This window comes from Bos grunniens, chromosome 5, assembly GCF_055505025.1.
Source record: "Bos grunniens cultivar Pamir isolate PY7600 chromosome 5, Bosgru_T2T1.0, whole genome shotgun sequence".
Taxonomy (NCBI): domain Eukaryota; kingdom Metazoa; phylum Chordata; class Mammalia; order Artiodactyla; family Bovidae; genus Bos; species Bos grunniens.
Genome location: NC_141169.1, coordinates 99,010,418 through 99,031,915, shown reverse-complemented (window position 1 = coordinate 99,031,915; position 21,498 = coordinate 99,010,418). Strand labels below are relative to the sequence as shown.

Genomic DNA, 21,498 nt, shown 5'->3' with positions numbered 1-21,498 from the left:
ATTCAATTCAAAGGAGTTTCATTGAATTTTATGAATTTATTGAATGCCTTGAAATGAATAACTCCAATTGTTACTTGACCTCTTTGAGACTCTGAGAAAACACATTAATCCGAAGGAACAGACAAGTTAGCATTGATATTAACACTCTCATTTAGAGTTATCCATTGCAAGATACTCAGGTGGGATGTATTTAAGTATTCCTTATTTAAATGAACAAAAAGTGTTATTAATTTAATTCATATTAGACTTTTTATCAATGCTTTGTAAAAAACAAGAAACGTTCAAAGTTCCTTCAGGTTAATTCAGCAAAAAATGTATTGGGGTTTTACTAAGTAAATGAGTTTTTAACATACTGGAGTGTGATGTTACAAAGTGTTTCTTCCTCTCCAGCCCACCAGCATCTTTTTCTTTGGAAATGTGTTTTGCTTGTGACTTTCAGATATATTAAATTTCTTTTAAAGGTTAAACTTAAATACTGGTCTGTATCTACATATGTTTCCTAGGAAACCAACCTGCCTATTAATCTCTATTAAGCAGTGGTAGGTGGTTTGCTGGCTTGAGTCCAGTGGCTGCTTTAGTCTCAACTCACTGGGTTTCAGGGCATGGGTAACAGAGGGGAATTTTAGCCCTAAAGTGTGGGAGTTCCAACAAACATGACCCTTGACTGAAGATACCCAGAGTTGCCTCTCTCTTCTCTTCCTGTGTCTTTGAGCAAAACAAGCCAAAAATATGTGTATTGCCCATCAGCAAAATGCTCAGATAAATCAATTACAGGAGAGTCATGGAATTTGTTAGCATTTTGCTTATCCCATTGGTGAAATGTTGGTGATGACTGACTGATCGCTCTGCTATGCAGAGTCATATTTTAACATGTGAAACATACAGCACTTCCTGTAACTGACAGTGCATACTTATGTCACAATATTTAGATTTTCTCACAAACTTATTCTTTGGTTTACCTTACTTTATCTTCTGTATGCAGGAAAAGGCAGTTGTCTTTCTAGATGTCTTCCTGAGTGAGTCTCCTCTTAAATTTTCAGAGACTTCTCTGGTGGTTCAGTGGCTAAGACTCCATGCTCCCAATGCAGGGGGCCTAGGTTCAATCCTTGGCTGGAAACTAGATCCCACATGCTGCAACTAATTAAGATTTCACATACCACAACTAAAAATCCTCCATGCTGCAACTAAGACCTGGCTCAGCCAAATAAATAAATAAGTAAATAATTAAATATATATAAAATATTTATGTTAGATATATATTATATATATAATATCCCAATTTTCCCACAACCTGCTCCCTTTTTTTCCCCAGGATCTCTGTGTCCAAGACATAGATATCAAATAAATTTCAAATATTTGTTCCTAAGTGAAAGAGGAATTTATTTTTATGGTCACAGAAAGCACTCTGTATTAAATTAAAAGATTTGTAATTCAATCAGGCTATAAAAATGGATTGAGTGGAATGCTTGGAAATGAAGATAGAGCAGAGCTGGAATACCAAGCAGTCCCACGATGGGAATGTTCTTAGACCACCAGTGGGATCTCCCAGGCCTGTGTCTGAGTTGGATTTTTCACTGTTGAATTTATGAAACTGAAGGGACTGAGGCCTCAGACGTCATTTTGAACCTGTCACGGGCGGGAAAGAGCAGCAGAGAGTTGAATAGTGTCCCTCCCACACCATATATGCTGTTATTTTTTTGTAACTGGTCAGAGGGAAACTAAAATCTCTGAATAAAAACAGAAGAGAGAGAAAAAGAGAAGAGAACGCTTTGCACATGTAAGAATGTGTTACTTCTAATTATCTTCGTAGGAGGGTATGTACATAGTAAATTGTCACCTCTGAAAAATGCCAGCTTTTAATAATGTGAAGATTCCGCTTTAAACCTACTGAACTCAAGGTAAACGCCGTGAAACCCCACGGGGAGGGGCTCTGGGTACCCCTGTTGATGACACTCTTCATTGGTCCGATTCTTCTGGAGAATCAGCAGTGTATAATAAGAACTTTAAAACTAATTGTACCCTTTCACTGATAACACCATTTTAGGAAAAGAAAAATCCCATGGAAGCAATCCAATAGGAAGTCAAAAAAGATACCCTTAGTAATTCTATTCATAACAGTGAAGACTGGAAATGCCCATACCACCCCCAGTAGGGGACTGACTGGCTTTAAAAAAACATGGAGAATATAAAAATAGAGGCATACACTGTAGCTTTGCAGCCATTCATTGAGTCACTTCAGTAGATCATTACAGGCCTTGTGGATCATGTTAGGAACTTTAAATGTTATTTTAAAAACAGGTGGAAGCCATTCATGGTCTGAAGCAGAGACTGGCATGGTGAAACACAGAATTGAGAAGTGGGATGTAGAGCAGTCGGTAGACGCAATGGCAAGTGACCGAAACTAAGACATCCAGCGGGGAAAAGCAGGGGATTCAAGGACTGTTTAGAAGGCAGAGTCTTGGTGATGTTGAATGAGAAGGAGAGAGTCAAGGATGAGTCCTGGTTTCCGACCCAGACAGCTGGGGATTTACTGCACTAGGAAGCACCGATGGTTGTAAAGGCGTTTATGTCGAACATGTAAGACATGTGGTGCCCGGGTGACAGGCAAGAGGACGTGTGTAGGAGGTAACCGAAGGTTCTGAAGGTGAGGAGGGGTGTCTGACTGAGCAGATGTAGTGGAGACCAGCTGACGGCAGCCATGGAGGGGCTGAGATGACCCAGGAGAAAGGCGATGAGAGGCCTGGGAGCCTTAAAGGGTGAGGAAGCAGCGAGAGCAGAAAACCAGGAGATGAGGCATGTCTGAAGCTGTGGGGTGTTCTAAGTGAGGGGGAGACAGTGACTAGTGTTAATGATGTTGCTGAGAGGCAGGTACATCACTCTTTGGCTTTGATGACCTGGAGGTGACCTCGGCAAGAGCACCGTTGTACCTTCCTCCCACCTTCCCCCATCCCACCCCTCTGAGTCATCACAGAGCACCAAGCTGCGCTTCCTGAGCTGTACGACAGGTTTCCACTAGCTAGTTACGTTACACCGGAGAAGGCAATGGCACCACCCCACTCCAGTGTTCTTGCCTGGAGAATCCCAGAGACGGGGGAGCCTGGTGGGCTGCCGTCTGTGGGGTCACACAGTCAGACACAACTGAAGCGACTTAGCAGCAGCAGCAGCAGCTGTGTTACACATGGCAGTGCATGTACATCAGTCCCAACCTCCCAGTTCATCCCCTCCCCCACCCCATGTCCACATGTCCATTCCCTACATCTGCATCTCGATTCCTGCAAATAGGGAGGGGGTATACATCCATGGCTAGCTGATTCACTTCCTTGTACAGCAGAGATCAACACAGCATTGTAAAGCAACTATACCTCAATTAAAAAAAAAAAAAAGCACTTTGGAGAGGGTTGGACTGGAGACCAGAGGGCCTGGAGAAGTGCACGGAGAGGGGCGTAGTGATAACAGAGTTGGACAGCTCTTCGGGAAGTTTGGCTGCAATGGGAAGAGAAACAGGGACAGCACCTGGAGGGGAAAATGAGGACAGAGGAGGGGGTGTGTGTGTGTGTGTGTGTGTGTGTGTGTGTGTGTGTGTGTGTGTGTGTGTGTGTGTGAGCACGTATGTGTATGTGTGTGTAGAAGACAGAAAACACTTGAAGCTGCTTAAATGCTAAAGGGAAGAGACCCATAGGAAGAAGTTGACGATATACTGCACACCGGGACAGGGAAAGAAACGGTGAACTAGAAATATGTGTGTGAAATGATGTCCGCTATAAAAAAAATTCCATTCTTATGACTTTATGAAACTTATGTGTGTCCTTGAAAGACAAAAAGTACTGAAGCAGAGCAAATAGTTTCCAGATTTTTTTGGAGACATGTCAGTTAATAATCATCATAGTCACAAGGAATACCATCTCCTGAGCACACAGGAGAGCAGACCTGGGGCCGACGCTCATTCACATCATCTCATTTAATCCTCATAACAGCCCTGCCAAGTCTAGGCATTGTTCTCATTTGATACAAAAGAATATTTAAGCCTTGAACTAAGGCTCAAAGACAAAAGGTAATTTGCCTCAGGACATGCAGCTGATGAATAAAGGAACCGGGATTCAAACCTGGGACTCCCTTGCTCCAGAGCCCAAGCTCTGTCTTCTAAAAGTAAAGAAACTTAGGTAAATTTAACCCTCTAAACAGTATCTTTATGTTCTTGGTCTTCAGACACTAGTAAAATTGCTAAGGCAACTTGCAGCAGTTTTGTTCACTCTCTCTACTGCTTGTTTCAAACAAATTGCAAATAATAGAATTTAGGATTCTCGAAGTAGATGCCTAGGTTTTAACACCAAGGTCACTGATACAAAATTGTGTATGTGTTTAGTTTGTGGGTTTCTGTGTGTGTATGCAGGTATCTAGGAGTGTATCTAGGGTTTATAGGACCTGAAGTTATAATGTGAAGACACGCAGTTCTAGGTTTCCTTTTTTTTAATTTGTATTTATTTATGGTGTGCCAGCTCTCCGTTGCTGTGCACGGGCCTTCTCTAGTTGTGACAAGTGGGGCTCCTCTCTAGTTGCAGTGTGCGGGCTTCTCATTGTGGTGGCTTCTGTTGTTGCAGAACACAGGCTGTAGGCCGTGTGGGCTTCAGTAGTTGTGGCGAAGGGGCTTAGGTGCCCCATGGGCATGTGGGCTCTTCCTGGACCAGGGATCAAACCCATGACCCCTGCATTGGCAGGTGGATCCTTAACCACTGAGCCTGGAGGAAAAGTCCCTTAGGTTTCCTTTCATGGGACTATGCAAACAAAGGCCCCTGAAACTCACTGGCTTCACAGCAAACCCACCTGTGCATGTGGATACATGAACCATGTGTGTATGCCTGAAGATAGCGGGAGAAACCAACAAAAGCTATTGTCCCTTAAACAATAGCCTTGGTTTCATTGCTTAGTACAATGGAAGCATCTTTTAGGGTTAGTACTAGTTATGTCTTTTCTGGGAAGACAGGGAAGATTTATCAAGGATTGAACAGGCCAAGAGTTTCTTGAACAAGTGCCTTGAATTCAGGCCAGTGGTCATTCGCTTTGTTAGATATGTAGCACTATGGCTCCTGCTCTTTATACAGCAGGCAAATAAATATAACTTCTTTTTAAATATCTTCTTTATTCCAGAGATCTTTTTGTTAATATCACTTTTGCGATGTCATCTCCTGTGTGTATAAAGATTTTCAGAATGTAGCCAGAAAGCATACTGGCTGCTGGAGGAACTGGGGGCCAGTGAAGATGGAAAAGGATGGGGGGGCACCTTTATTTATTTAGGAAATGGTTGCAGATGGGACACACGTGCTGTGCTGCTCCAAAAGCCAAAAACTAGGAACCGAGGTACATGAGATTACAGAGGACGCCAGCTTCCAGCCCAACAGAAGAACCTTCTAGCGACTAGAGCTGTCCAAAAATGGTTTGCTTATGCTGTGGCCGGCTGCCCGTCATGGAAGTACTCAGCCAAAGCTACTTCTTGGCAGGGGGCTTTTGCTGAACACAAGTTCGAATCCTTCTAAGAAACTTGTAGAATCCTAAGATTCCAAGTCATTATCGGCCACAAAATATTCCTGCCAGGCACACACAGCGACACACGCAGTGGGTTGGTTTTGCCCCAGAGTAGTGATGTTTGTGCTAAGCCAGCCCCGTTCCCCAACTGAGCTCCTGGTCGCCAAGGAAACATGTCTGTGGATGGACTGGTTCAGTACTCTGCGGTCTTAGAAGTACGTTTTTCCCTAACCTGGGACCCTGGGCCCAGGCTCCTACCCTTTAGCTAGCTGTCACAGGTGTCACTTCTGAATGCTGTCTTACCAGTTCTTGCAATTTAGGTAAGGAACTGGCCGAGCTCTGCCTGACCTCCTCTCCCCCACTCACTCAGAGAGAAGCCTTCTCTGCCTGGCTCCCTTTGCCAATTTTGGGATGAAAGGCTGCAGAGAGGCAGCACAAGGGCCTGGGGGAAGTACAGGGCAGAGCACAAGTTGGTCCGGCTTAGCCCATCAAGCCAGGGTGAGGCATCTGGAGAGACCAAGATGGGCGAATGACCTCAGTCCACCTTGCCCTTTCTGAAAGGGGAACATAAACATGACCATGACCCAGATACTCCTGCTTTGTTCTCCCTCGGGATCCACAGGTCTGTCCTAAACCACTTCAGTAATATCTGCAATAATAGTGGAGATAGTGGTGGTCACACAGCAACTGGTGTTTGCTGGGTTCTCACTGTTTGTCAGATGCTGTGATGACTGTATTACATGATTACCTTGTTGGGTCCTCATAGGCACCCTGAAAGGTAGTGGTGGTTGTTTAGCTGCTCAGTCATGTCCAACTCTTTGTGACCCCAGGATTGTAGCCTGCCAGGCTCCTTTGTCCATGGGATTTCTCAGGCAGGAACACTGGAGTGGGTTGCCATTTCCTTCTCCAGGGGCTTCCCTGGTGGCTCAGACGGTAAAGCATCTGCCTGCAATGTTCAGTCCCTAGGTCAGGAAGATCCTCTGGAGAAGGAAATGGCAACCCACTCCAGTACCCTTGCCTGGAAAATCCCATGGACAGAGGAGCCTTGTATGCTACAGTCCATGGAGTCGCAGAGTTGGACACAACTGAGCGACTTCACTTTCCTTTCTCCGGGGGATCTTCCCAACCCAGTGCTCAAACCCATGTCTCCTGCATCGGCAGGCAGGTTCTTTACCACTGAGCCACCTGGGAAGCCCTCCTGGGAGGAAGATGCTACTGTGCTGTGTTGTGCTTAGTCGCTCAGTTGTGTCTGACTCTTTGTGGCCCCATGGTCTGTAGCCTCCCCAGGGTCCTCTGTCCATGGAATTCTCCAGGCAAGAATATTGGAGTGGGTTGCTATTCCCTTCTCCAGGGGATCTTCCCAACCCAGAAATTGAACCCAGGTCTCCCACATTGCGGGCGGATTCTTTACTGTCTGAGCCACCAGGGAAGCCCAAGAATACTGGAGTGGGTAGCCTATCCCTTTTCCAGGGGATCTTCCCGACCCAGAAATTGAACCAACTCCTGCATTGGAGGTGGATTCTTTACCAGCTGAGCTATCAGGGAAGCCCAGATGCTGCTAATACTGCCATTTTACAGATGAGGAACTGATGCCTGGAGAACTTAAAGGACATCCGCTTTGTTGACTCGCTTTCTCTGTACCCACAGAGAAATGGAAAGAAAGTGATGGCCACTCCCCACTCAGAGCCCTTGGAGTGACCCCCAAGGAGGGGCCAGGTGTCACGTGCACCCAGACCCTGCTGCTTGACATCCTCCTCTGAGGGGAATGTTTGCATTTCGCAGAAAGTTCAGAGACCTGCTCAAGGTCGCCTGGTGCAGCGAGGCTCGTCCCGCAGGCCAGGCCCCAGGGCCCTCCCCGCACACCAGCCTGCCTCCAAACCCGCAGTCCACCACCCTCACACACACTCAATCTGCATTTCCTGGCCTCCCCTTTCTAAACGGGCACATTAGTTACTGCCCATTTGTCTTAGTAATCATCTGGAACACTTTTTTTTTTTTCAGGGTTTTCATTTTCTCTCGGGCTACTACCGAAATAAAGCTTTGCTCAAACCCACGGGATAGAACACCAGCTATGCGAGGCCATGTAAATGGGAAAAGTTCAGGAAGACATTTACGCTAAACCCCAAGAAACAAAGTGTTGATTAGGGACTTATTTTTGTGAGCGATTAAAATATGAATCATTAAAATAGGACGGTATTTCAGGCTCTGTATCCTGATCTCGTCAGCGACAGCATCACCATGACTACTGGTCTGAATTAGATGAGCTCCAGAGCCTTTCCCAGCCGCTCGCAGTTGTGTGTCATCGCTCTCCCTTATACACACAACGCTCTCAAGTCTGGTTCAGAACACCTCTGCGGCTCCTCGCCCGTGTCAATGAAAGCAAAGACCCAGTGATATAAGGCCTTCCGTTCTTAAAGGTTTTTTGCTCTGTTTGATCACAGTCATAAAGAGTGGCAATAAAAGTGTTGTTCAGTTGTGTCCAACTCTTCTTGACCCCTTGGATTGTAGCCCACCAGGCTCCTCTGTCCATGGGATTCTCCAGGCAAGAATACTGGAGTGGGTTGCCATGCCCTAACAGTGGCAGTAAGTTATATTAATATAACGACCAAAATTCGAAGATAGAGGAAGAAACAAAAGTGAAACCCAAGGGAATCTCAGGGATCACTTAGGACGGAGTATTATGGAGCTTTATTTGGTACAGATAGAAAAGGTGCAGAAGTTTGCAGAAACAAAGGAATTCATTTGGAGTGTTTCTCAGGTTCAGACTGAGTTGAAGGGGAAAAAAAAAAAAAGTTTAGCCATAGCCCAAAATATGCAGTATTAAGTTGTTAATTAAAGTATCTGTTAAAAATGGCTAAAATTAGAGACAAAAAGCCCATTGTTTGGTACAATTGTTGACTGCGTATGTGTGTGTGGAAGGGCGTAGGGGGACAGTCAGAAAAGCCTGCGGTATTTTTAAGATTAATCACCCACGTCGAAGGGGTGTTGAGGCACCCACCTGCGTTTTTGAACTTGGAGCTAAGTCAAAGGGGAGGGACAAGACCAGAACAGCTTTTCTTTCTTTCTTTTTTTTTTTTTTGCTAATTAACTACTCAGTGGACACTTCAGATACAAAATATATCAGCACAGAAGGCCCCCCAGTTCAAACCAGCCCCTACCATCCTCTGCTAGAGGCTGACATCCAAAGATGATTTTTAGAGCTGGTGGAACCTGGGAGCAATGCCTGTGTATATTTTTAGAAGGAAGCATAAGTTTTAGCTTCCCAGAATATGCTAGTTCATTATGGGGTATCTTTAATATTAATAGTTAGCACCTCTGATTGGACATGTAAATTTTTTTTTTCTGTATTTATTCTTTTCCTGCCTGGGATTGGGGTGGATTAGAAAAAGGCACTTTTTTTTTTTCCTGTTGGGAAGATTTCTATGAAAAGTCCATGAGTTGTCATTGAAACATTAAAACTTTTCATCCTTAATGACTTTATCTTCTTCGAATAATCTAAAATGCAAATAGATACAAAAAGTATTTTTTTTAAATAAAAGTAATAGCAATAAGTTGGGACAATTTAAGTTTCCAGTAAAGTCTGGTACATCCCTATGACAGGCTGTTATATTGCAGTTACTAAAGCAGTTGAATGATGTGGAGGGAGAAAGATACTCAACTATGATAAGCTTGATTCTAATTCTATAACTATATCATATACTGTTGTTGTTCAGTCGCTCAGTTGTGTCCAACTCTTTGCAACCCCATGAACTGCAGCACACCAGGCTTCCCCATCCTTCACCATCTCCTGGAGTTTGCTCAAACTCATGTCCATTGAGTCAGTGATGCCATCCCGCCATCTCATCCTCTGTCACCCCCTTCTCCTCCTGCCCTCAAACTTCCCAGCATCAGGGTCTTTTCCAGTGAGTCAGTTCTTTGCATCAGGTGGCCAAAGTATTGGAGCTTCAGCTTCAGCACCAGTCCCTCCAGTGAATATTCAGGTTTGATTTCCTTTAAGATTGACTGGTTTGATTTCCTTCCTGTCTAAGGGACTCTCAAGAGTCTTCTCCAGCACCACAGTTTGAAAGCATCAATTCTTCAGCAAAAACATACTGTATATAGTATTAACAGGGTCCGTGTTTCTTAGGAATAGGATTATAGATAACTTTTGTTTTCTTTCTCCCTTCCTATTCCTTTTTTGTATATGACTTTCATAATTAAAAAAGTTTTTTAAAAGTCCCACATGGCTCTGACCATCTGAGTATTAGTGCCACATCCTATCCCCTGCAAGCTCCCGGTGGACAGACCTACCTTCCTCAACACTGTGCCAGGCTCAGAGTCAGAGCTCAGCAAATAGTTGTTGAACGGAACACTCCCATTTCCCTGTTTCTTTCTCCTTTTTCTCTCCAGGTGATGTGCTCTATGAACTCCTTCAGCATATTCTGAAGCAGAGGAAACCTCGGATTCTTTTCTCACCGTTCTTTCACCCCGGAAACTCGATACACACGCAGCAGGAAGTCATCCTTCACCAGAACCATGAAGAAGGTACCCGGGAGGCGTCTCTCTCGTCCGAGATGTAGCCCAACCCCAAAGCTTCTGCTGTCTCTGTGTTCTTATTCACGTGATTCATTTTTCATTTGACCAACATTTATTGAGTACTGACTGTGTTTGAGACCCTAGGGGAAATGCCAAGGTGAATAATAAGATCTCTCTTTGGTTCTCTGCAACTCCCAGTCTCGTGGAGGAGATGAGATAGATACGCATGTCAATAACAAAGAATAGCTATAACAGGCACCATAAAGAGACGATGGAAGGGGAGATGACAGCCAGTGCAGGCATCAGGTTCAGCGTCACGAAGGAGGTGACCTGCAGGACTCCTTGAAGGTCTGATAAGCCGGAATGAAGTGGGGGAACATTCCAGGAGGACCCAAAATGGAGTTAGAGAGCAATCTCTAACTGGAATTGAGAGCAATAGAATAGAGAGCAATCACGTACCTTTGATGAAGAAAGATTTCAAACAGACCCCAAATAGGGAGAATAAACTAACGAGAGCCCTGTGAGCCATCCCCCTGTCTCAACAGTGATCCACATTTCGCTGCTGTAGAACCAGTCCAAGGAGGTAAGATTAGAAGCAGGATGTGGAGGACTTTGATTTCTGGGCTGTGGAGCAAAGTAATGGGGAGTCATTGAAGATTTTGAGCAGAGGGTCACATATGCTGGGGGAAGAAAAGAGACCCAAACCCTGTGAACTCGATGGGGGTCCGGGGGGGTCTCGTCCTCGTGCTCCGAAGGCGGCGTCTTGCCGTGTGTTTGGTGGGAGGACTTAGTTCAGACGTTCAGGCAACGCTCTGCTCTGTCCAGTTACATGGTTCTTATCAAATTACTGGTAGAAAACAGAACAAAAGACCAGAATTGAATTGTGGCCCCAGACAGAGTTCCACAGCAGGTGTTTGGGGACAAAAATAGGGTGTAAAAAATCTTCCTCTGCTCCCTGTTCTGTTAAACTGCAATGTATCAGGCCTCCTGGGAGCGTTTCCTCCACACCTTTCTGCCTGAATTGGAAACCAAAGTAATTCTTTTAAATGTATCCTTCAGACCAGATTATGAGGGGCCTAAAACCCTGTGTTTTTTGTTTGTTTGTTTTTCTAGAGGCATTTCCTTAAACTGATGGAGCATCCCCCAGAGCAGCACTATTTTTGTTTCATTGTTGGCAAATTAAAAAATGAGAAGTTATGTGTTTTCTTAATTAACACTTCACCAAACAGAGCCTGGCTCCAGGCGACCTGACCGGCATCTCTTTCGTGTGCCAGGCATTTCACAGTGGGTTCCCTCGCCTCCGTGATGGAGAATAAACCTGTGCTTCTTGCAGGCTCCCTGCCTGTGCCTCTCAGCCTGTCTTCCCCCAGCGTTACCTTTGCTGAATTTACCTGCTGCCTCTCAATCCCAGTTTGGTTTCTCTGCTCTTTTACCCTTCCTGCCCTATACATTTGCATAGTAGCCAATAGCTACTCCAGAGAACAGGAGGTGAGTTTACTGAAGCTTGATATTAGGGCAAGAAGCAGAGTATGTAGGCTGCATCTTCAAATACAAAATGTGTATGATGGCTTGTTGGGGGTGGTGCATGCGTGCTGGTCACTTCAGTTGTGACCCTGCGACCCCATGGACTATAGCCCACCAGGCTCCTCTGTCCATGGGGATTCTCCAGGCAAGAATACTGGAGTGGGTTGCCGTTCCCTTCTCCAGGGGATCTTCCCAACCCAGGGATTGAACCCTCATCTCTTACGCCTCCTGCATTGCAGGCAGGTTCTTTACCATTAGTGCCACCTGGGAAATCCAGCTGGGGGCGGGGTTGTCTTTTATTTGTTTTCTCTTTGTCCTTTTGTCGGTTTTCTCTCTCTTCTTCTCATTATTTATAAAAAGGAAAATTCCTATTTGGAATTTCTCTTCCCCTTTTTATCCTCAGCTGTGATTGGTGGCCGATGGCCTCGCCTCATGACAACTCCCTCCTCCCCTCGGCCTGACCTGACTCCTGAGCAGGTGTGTTTGTTGTTCTCATTGGCAGGAGCCACTCGGTAGGGAACGCCAGCCCCTCTCTGAGCCCGTCTCCCACCAAGAAAATACAAATGCACTACCAAACATGCCCTAGTGAGCCATGCCCTCAAGTGCTGTGCTGTTGGCAGTAGTGAGCTCAGCAGGTAAAAAGATGGAGCTAAGGAGGCCAAGGTCAAGGGCTGATCAGTCGCCCTGTGGACCAGATAGCTCTGCTTCAAACCTGCCCTTAAAAGCAGCCCCTTCTCAGAGATGGTTCCTTCAAGCTGTTGGCCAGGAATCATGATCGTGCTACCTGCCCTGCTCCTCCACCTGCTCTCACATAAGCAGGTGGACACACAGAAAGGAGCCTAGGTCTGTGTCAGATGGGATCACGTGAGAAGAGCTGTACTAGCCACAAGGTGATATGAGGCGCCTGCCGGCCCCCAGAACTCCAGATGTATGGGTGGATTTGGCGACAGAAAGGGACCAACTCGAGAGGTGGATGATGTGTACAAGGTCCCTACCTCCAACCACCTTTCCTTTCTTTTCCATCAAAAAAAATATATATATCCAGCTTAACATGAGTTGGCCCTAGGATCAATACTGTTATATCATGAATGAAAGGAAAACTGTTAGTTGCTCAGTCATATCTGACTCATTGCCACCCCATGGACTGTAGCCCCCCCACCTCAGGCTCCTCTGTCTAAAGAATTCTCCAGGCAAGACCACTGGAGTGGGTTGCCATTCCCTTCTCCAGGGGATCTTCGCGACCTAGGCATCAAACCTAGGTCTCGAATGTTGCAGGCAGACACTTTACCATCTGAGCCACCAGGGAAAACTGGTAACACATTAATATGGGCATGTGTTCACATACAGAAAGATCTGATCTTGCGGGGGAGAAAGTTTGTAAAGTGAAATTATAAGCATCCAATATTACATCCCTAATGATTTGTGTTACATAATTGGGGTTACAGAACAGTGTAAAAGTGTGTTGCTGTTGACTTGACACAGAGCTGAGAATGAAAAAACAGGACACTCCAGAGAGAATCAACTCAGCCCCTCAACAGGCTGGCACCGTGAGGCATGCAGAGACATGGAAACACAAAGCTTCATTCACTCCTCCACCCCACCTCCCCCAGGGTCTTCACCTCATCACTGCCATCGACTTGACCAATTCAGACATTCATGATTTCACAGCGGGAATTTATATCACAGGACAAGCGTATCTTGTTTATCCCAGCAACAGTTCCTTGCAGATACCCCAAGTGAGTACATTACACTGCACTCTCGCCTTCTGTACTAGCATCCACATGGCAGTGCCAAGCCAGGAGGTCACTGTTAGCTCAGAGGCTCTGATGGGAGAGAAAGGTGACCTATGAATTCAGATCTTTCATTCTGTAAACATTCATTGTCTCTGCAATGTACACTGTTCTACAACTGTGTTATAACTTGGGCCTAAGCAGTACTCAAATTACCACCTTCGTCTAGGAGAACCAGCATTCTTCTCTTCCCTTACTTAGTTACTGAGCTTCCCTGGTGGCTCAGATGGTAAAGAATCTGCCTGCAGTGTGGGAGACCCAGGTTCGATCCCTGGGTTGGAAAGATCCTCTGGAGAAGGGAATGACTCCAGTATTCTTGCCTGGAGAATCCCATAGACAGAGGAGCGTGGTGGGCTACAGTTCATGGAGGTCGCAACAAGTCAGGCATGACTGAGGGACTAACATTTTCACTCTTACATAGCTATGGAAGGGCTGGGGAAGGCACTATTATATAAGTAAGATAACTATATAACTTTTCATCTGTACCCAGACACTTACGCCACTGAAATGGGACTCTAGACACATGGTCAGCTTAGAAATAATGTTCTAAAGAATGGGACCTGGCCATCAGGAAACCAGGTTCTAATCCTCTCTTCTGCTGTAACAGTCATAAGGGCTCAGTTTCTCATTTCTGTCACTCACCCCAGTTACAAGACAGGAAATTCAACCAAATGGTCTCAGATCTTAAGAACTCTCAAGTCCTAAGGACTGAGTCTCCCTGGGTGATACAAAGATGAATAAGACACGTTCTCTACCTTCAGAGTCATGAGCGACTAAAATCCAGAAAAACACAACAGTGTCCTGTCTGGTGATGCTCAGAAATGCTGAGCATCAATTCTCGTTTATCTCATCTTATCAAGAACTTTTGATAATATTACCCCTCTTAGTAGTCAGACCAAGAGTAGCGTCATTCACTTGTTTCATGATGAAAACCTCATTTTAAATAGATTGCTTTTCTTTGGTGGGTGACCCATTTTATCTGCATGAGATGAGTTAGGTGTAAGTTAGATAGCAATGTGGGGTATAGCTATGTGGGGTAAAGAACCTGCCTACCAGTGCAGGAGATGTGAGTTCAATCCCTGGGTTGGGAAGATCCCCTGGAGAAGGAAATGGCAACCCACTCCAATATTCTTGCCTGGAGAATCCTGTAGACAGAGGAGCCTGCCAGGCTACACTGTATGGGATCACAAGAGTGGGACACAACTGAGCGACTAAACAATAGCAGATAGCTATGCAGGCAGGAGGCTACATATTTCACCAAAACCAGGAGGCACAACGTCTTTAGAAATTTCAGACCCACAAATGGTCGTGATGATGGTTATTTAGTTGCTAAGTTGTGTCCAACTCTTGGGACATCGTGGACTGTAGCCCAAAAGGCTCCTCTGACCCTAGGATTTTCCAAGCAGGAATACTGGAGTGGGTTGCCATTTCCTTCTCCAAGAAATCTTCCCTACCCAGGGATCAAACCTGGCTCTCCTGCACTGCAGGCAGATTCTTTACCGACTAAGCTACCAGGGAAGCCCCTACAAATGCTTATAAAAATACATTTGTTTTGTTACAGTTATGATTAACTTTTGATACTTTGGGTTCTGAAAGCAGTGACTTTGGGCTCTGATGGAATATTTAAGGAGATAAGCTTTGTCCCAAAATATACACTGGATTGCCACTGGTCCTTTGGTATTAGAACTGCTTGAATGAGTGATTCCCTAAAAGCTCATTGAGTGATTAAAATATGCTTCTAATCCGGGCTGGTCTCTGAATGAGATCAGCTCTGCAAAGCCACCCATGTTGGACTGGATGTGCACAAGCTTCCAGGGAGGAAGAACAGGATCTATGTTTCTCAAATATGCCCATCTCACTACCTCTTTGGGGGACCCTCCTATAATGTCAGCCCTTCAGTCCCACCCTCTCCTGTGCTCCCATCTGAGAGACTGGGAGGTGATTTTTCATCACTTGAGTTTGAAACTGTTTGCACCTGCTGTGCCGTCACTGCTTTCTGCAGCCGTCAGCACGGTTCTAAGGTGAAAACTCTGCTCTGGGGCAGCTCCTTGCCACCAGGTTCTAAGGTGAAAACTCTGCTCTGGGGCAGCTCCTTGCCACCAGGTTCTAAGGTGAAAACTCTGCTCTGGGGCAGCCCCTTGCCACCAGGTGAATGTGGAAACTGGAAGTGAGGACAGGAAATTTTAGGTGTCAATGTGCTGCCATTCTCAGTTCTCCTCCCAGCTAGCCCATGGTCATGGCCCAGATAATACAGAGAAATCATTTCTTTGTGTAGGGTGGGGAGAGTGACTTGTATTCTGGGATAGACCACAGAAATTTTATTTACATGTCTGTTTTACTGAGGGAAACATTATCCCACTTCCCTCCCCTCAACCTCACCCATCAAATCCAGCTGCCCAAAGACTGCTTTGGAGGAAGGAATTCTATAATTTTAATGAGATAATTAAAGGAGATGAGGTATATGAATCTACTTCATAATCCCAAAATAATAGTTAACATTTATTGGGTTCTTATTGTATGCCAGGTCCTTTTAAGCATGTAAGCTTTTCCATGTTTAAATCATTTAATCCTCACGACTACCCTATGAAGAGGGTAATATTATTTCCACTTTATAGATGAGACAGTCGAGGCTACCAGTGATAAAGTAGCCTGCCTCCAAATCACGTAGCTACCAAGTGGCAAAGCTCGACTTAACCCCAGGCCCGCTTGGCTCCAGCGCCTGTGTTCATTTCACAGCAATATCGATGAGCTGACCAGAATAATGTTTTTATTAGTTTTTTGTGTATTTGCAAGTACCCTGAAAATAGCACAAATGATTAAACAATGAGTAGAAAAATTATGGAGATTAGGATGCTAAAACAGATGCTCTGAATGGGGTACAAAAGACTGGCAGGTCCCAGCACTCCTGCTTATAATGTTCCTGTTTCACAATATAGATCTTCTCAGACTTAGGATGGGGGTGATAAATGCATGATAATAGCCTGATAAATGCATCTTTAAGCTGAAAATATCCTAAGGTGAAAATGCATTTACTACTCCTAGCTTGTCAAACAGCATGGCTTAGCCTAGCCTATCTTAAACGTGCTAGGAACACTTAGATTAGCCTGCAGTTGGGCAAAATCATCTAATGCAAAGTCTGTCTGATAATAAAGTGTTGAGACTTCCCTGGTGGTCCGGTGGTTAGGACTCGGTTCTTCCAATGCAGGGACCATGGGTTCAATCCCTGCTCAGGGAACTAAGATCACACATGCCATGCAGTGCAGCCAAAAGATTTAATGATGATGATAAAGTGTCGACTATCTCATGTAATTTATTGAACACTGTACTGCAAGTGAAAATCAGAATGGTCGTCTGGGTGCAGGGTGGCATCAGCTGTTTACCCTCGTGATCACGAGGCTGACTGAGAGCGGTTCTCACTGCCACCACCCAGCACCACAGGAGTATTCTCCTGTACATCACTAGCCCCGGAAAAAGACTGAAATTCAAAATTTTGAAGTGTCATTTCCACCTAAAGAGTATCACTGTCCCACCACTGTAAAGTCAAAAAATTGCTGAGTCAATCCGTCATATGTCTGGGACCATCTATACTTGAAGCTGTCATATGTAAACCAAAAACAGTCAGAGGTAACTTTTGAGACCCTAGTGTATGTCTTCAGTTAATGATGTTAAAACCTCATACTAAATTGGACTGAATTAACCCATTTGGATCATTGACTGCCCCAGGATAAATGGACTTAACAGGACAAAAATCTCCCATAGACAGACAGACAGGCAGACATAGATGTATCTATATATATATATATATATTTTCCAATTCTTTTCCCTTATAGGTTATCACAAAATATTGATTACAGTTCCCTATGCTATTCCGATTCCAATTTTCTTAACCATTCCCTTTATTGCAACAACATGTACTTTGTGCAAACACCAGGTTTCTGCATCCAGACATAGGAAAGGCCTGTTCCCTGCCCACACCATTATCCTAGGACTTCCTCATGGGTTAACCAGGTGCCATCTATACCAGGACTTGTATGGGGAAATGCATTTAAAGTGCCAGCCTTAATCGAGAACACAGGCTGTTTTGAAAATAAGCGATGCCTACTCTTTGTGTACCTCACACATGATAGGTTCCCCACGAACCTTTGGAATCTTTCTATTAATCTGTCCGTCTCCTCTCACCCTCAGCTCTGACAGTCACCATTTTATGCTACCCTTTCATCCCTGTGACTGTGGAGTCCAGCAGAGGTAACAAGGTCCCACCAGGACTTAATGTTGTCCCCGGTGTCAGAGTACCCAAGCCCCAGTTTACACTTTCCTCTGCACTAAGCTTCATTCCTCTCTTCCTTACCCCGCTTTCCTCTCCAGGGCCACCTCTTCCTGCTTTGCCTCTTATGTGTCATAGCCCAGGGCAGCATGACCTTTCACCCTTGGCCCGGTCCCTGATGCAGAATGAGGTTGTGATGGGACCTCGCGGAGACCCTGGGTGGTGCACAGAACTGCTTTTCATCCATCTGTATCATCAGCCTCCTGCTGAGGGGGACCCATGCCCCTTCCCTGCCTCCTCTGTCCTCCAGGGGTGTGGAGGCTATACTTAATCCAGAGGCTAGCTTGCTATATTGAGCTAAATGTTTTAGGGTCCAGAGATCCTTAATACACAGGAATAATTCTCCCTAGGTAACCAGGAAGTGTTCAGGAGACTTCCTCTTCAGTTCAGTTCAGTCACGCAGTCGTGTCTGACTCTTTGCCACCCCATGGACCGCAGCACGCCAGGCCTCCCTGTCCATCACCAACTCCTAGAGTTTACTCAAACTCGTGTCCATTGAGTCAGTGATGCCATCCAACCATTTCATCCTCTGTCGTCCCCTTCTCCTCCTGCCTTCAACCTTTCCCAGCATCAGGGTCTTTTCCAATGAGTCAGCTCTTCCCATCAGGTGGCCAAAGTATTGGAGTTTCAGCTTCAACATCAGTCCCTTCTCTTACCTCTTGGGACATGCCACCTGATTTCTTTGAGATAAGGACTCAGAGGACTTCCCAGGTGACGCTAGTGGTAAAGAAACTGCCTGCCAATGCAGGAGAGATAAGAGACAAAGGTTCAGTCCCTGAGTTGGGAAAATCCCCAGGAGGAGGGCATGGCAATCCACTCCAGTGTTCTTACCTGGAGAATCCCATGAACAGAGGAGCCTGGTGGGCTACAGTCCATGGGGTCGCAAAGAGTTGGACATGACTGAAGCAACTTAGCAGGTGCTCACACAAGGGAGCTAGCGGGGGACTGGGTTCACCTCCAGAGAAGGAAGTCCTCTGATGACGTCATCTTGCTCTTTCCCCTCTGACCCTCGTGCTACCTTACCCCCTCCCTGTAAATGGCTCACAGTGTTTACCTCCAAATGGCCACTTGGCTCATCTGCAGCCTGATTGCTTGATTTCTCCATTCACTTCTCTTGTGGGGCTTTCTTGAGACTGAGGGAAACTCCTCTGCACCCCCTGCGAAGAGCAGAGCCAGTGTCCAGCCAGGAGCACAAAGCCTCCTCTGTGGCTGCTGTGGACTTGCCCACGCTGTCTGCACTGAACCGCCAACAGCGGTGGCCCTTTGGAGGCCATCTGCACACAGTGATGAAGATTAAGCCTCAGAGCCCTACACGTCCCCTGTTTTGTTTCTTTTTTAGTTTTTGGCTGCAACACAGAGCTTGTGTGATCTTAGTTCCCCGATGAGGGATCAAACCTGTGCCCTCAGCAGTGAGAGCGCAGAGTCCTAACCACTGGACAGCCAGGGAATTCCCATGTTTAGTTTCTTTCAATCCCTTTCACCAAATGATTATAAAATTCTAGACACTTCCAGAGGATTTACTGTGTTTGACCTCGGACCTGTGTGAATCCTACACTCCAAGCGAGGGCAGTTTTCTTCTTGGGGCCTACAGGGGAATTCAGTGACCGCTGAATGTGACAGAGGAGTTGAGTGAAATGGGAACACTGAAATGGGCAGGCACAGAGTCGGTGGGAAGTCTTAGCTGAACGTCTTGGAAAGGCGATACCGGGCATAGTCTCTAGGGCTGCCACACGCTGGATGGCTTGAACAACAGAAGTGCATTGCCTCATAGTTCTAGAGGCCAGAAGTCCAAGAGCAAGGTCTCAGCAGGATGGGTCCCTTCTGAAGCTGGGGGGATATCTGTGCTATGTCTCTCCCAGCATCTGGTGGTTTGCCAGCAATTTTTGGAGATCCTTGGCTTATGGGTCTTGCGTGGCTTACCTCCTGTGTCTCTTGATTCTTCATTCAGCACCTGTAGGCTTTTGTTGCTGTTTTGCCATGTCTGCCTTCTCCATGAAACTATGATACCCTTGAGAGCCAGGACCACGTTTCCTTACTGTTCATATACTGTACATCTGAAAGACTACCACACATATGGTTGGCATCGCCGAAAGGTCTTTGCTGCAGTTCGTATCATAAGGACTGTGACAAAACATACCTCTCTGGTCGTGCAGCGTGTGCATGTCTGTGTCCAGCCTCCCCTATTCAGGGGGGCAGCAGTCATGTCAGAATAAGGGGCCCCCTACTCCAGTATGACCTTCTCTTACCTAAATATATCTGCAATGACCCTTTTCCCAAATAAGATCTCTTTCTGGAGTTCTAGGGGGTGGTGACTTCAACACATGAATTTGGGGGTGGGGAGCACAAATCAACTCATAACAGAAGTGACAGAGCCTGACTATATGTATGAAATCTATTTTCAATTCCATCTCAAGACCTAGAGTCTTTAATTTTTGTGTAGGTCTTTATATCACACATGGTTTCTGCTACTCTTTTACAAAACAGCTGGGAAATGGTGTTTTCAGTGAGAAAAAAATCTGGATCCCAGTGTACTGAGGATGATGAGTGAGAGTTACCTGCTGGGCCTGTTGATTTGTATCTCCCTGACCAATGGCTCTTATCATCATCCATAGCCTTAGGGATAACACAACAGGGAGATGTGATCCTGGTGCAGGAGACATAACTTGACCTTAGCCTCTTCTCTACCCTGGAAATTTCCTAGTCAAAAACCAAGAGTTTAACCAAAGGCAGTTTTGCTTTGTTTTTAAGGTCTACTAGTTATTTATTGGAGAAGGCAATGGCACCCCACTCCATTACTCTTGCCTAGAAAATCCCATGGATGGAGGAGCCCAGTAGGCTGCAGTCCATGGGGTCGAGAAGAGTCGGACACGACTGAGTGACTTCACTTTCACTTTTCACTTTCATGCATTGGAGAAGGAAATGGCAACCCACTCCAGTGTTCTTGCCTGGAGAATCCTAGGGACGGGGGAGCCTGGTGGGCTGCCGTCTATGGGGTTGCACAGAGTCGGACACGACTGAAGCGACTTAGCAGCAGCAGCAGCAGCAGTTATTCATTACATAATGTGAATAAGTGGAAAGTGTTAGTCATTCAGTCACATCGGACTCTTTGGGACTGCATGGACTGTCCATGCAGTTCTCCAGGCAAGAATACCGGAGTGGGTAGGCATTTCCTTCTCCAGAGGATCTTCTCCACCCAGGGATCAAACCTGGGTCTCCTGCATCGCAGGCAGATTCTTTACCATCTGAGCCACCAAGGAAGCCCAGTGTGATTAAATGGGGTTGAATTTTGATGAATTTTAAGTAGAGAAACTTTACTAATAAATAAAAGGAAAAAGGATGAGAAAAGAAATCAGACTTCTTTTTGTGACCATCACATTTAAGGTCCTACCTTACTGGGGGCTTTTTGGTAGTGGGAAGAAGGGGTTATTTGTGTCTAGAAGAGGTCTACAAGGAGAAAAGTTTGGGGTCAGAAAGTACTTTCCACCAGAAGGAGGTCCCCTACCAGTCCCAGCTACATTCCCTGCCCCACCGCACCCCACCCCCTTTCTAAATCCCAAGTGACAAATTGTATGTGACCTTTCCTCTCTCTTCCTTGTACGTTTCCCTACTGTATCAAGACCTTCAGACCAAGGGCAATGTGGATAATTTCCCAGTTTTCCAGCTGGGCAGTTCACCAAGAACAAACCCAGACATCAAGGCCAGACCAAAAAAACATCTTCTTGTTTTAGACAGAAGACTCCTACATCTAGGGGATTTAATGCACCCACTGTCCGCTGAGTGCATTTCCTGTGTCCGGAGCTTCTCTGCCTGGCGGCTCTGGTCTCA

At 45.7% G+C, this 21,498-nt stretch overlaps 1 protein-coding gene across 8 annotated transcripts in view; it reads left to right on the top strand.

Annotated features, from left to right (window-relative positions):
* ETV6 (ETS variant transcription factor 6) overlaps nt 1-21,498 on the top strand; it is a 289,306-nt gene that overhangs the window by 237,492 nt on the left and 30,316 nt on the right. For 7 of the 8 annotated variants that reach the window (XM_086401999.1, XM_086402002.1, XM_086402001.1 and 4 more), the window contains one exon: nt 9,910-10,044. The exons of the other annotated variant lie outside the window; for it this stretch is intronic. In XM_086401999.1, the coding sequence (XP_086258125.1) occupies nt 9,910-10,044 (135 nt within the window). The remainder of the gene's footprint in view (nt 1-9,909; nt 10,045-21,498) is intronic. 8 annotated transcript variants of the gene reach the window in all.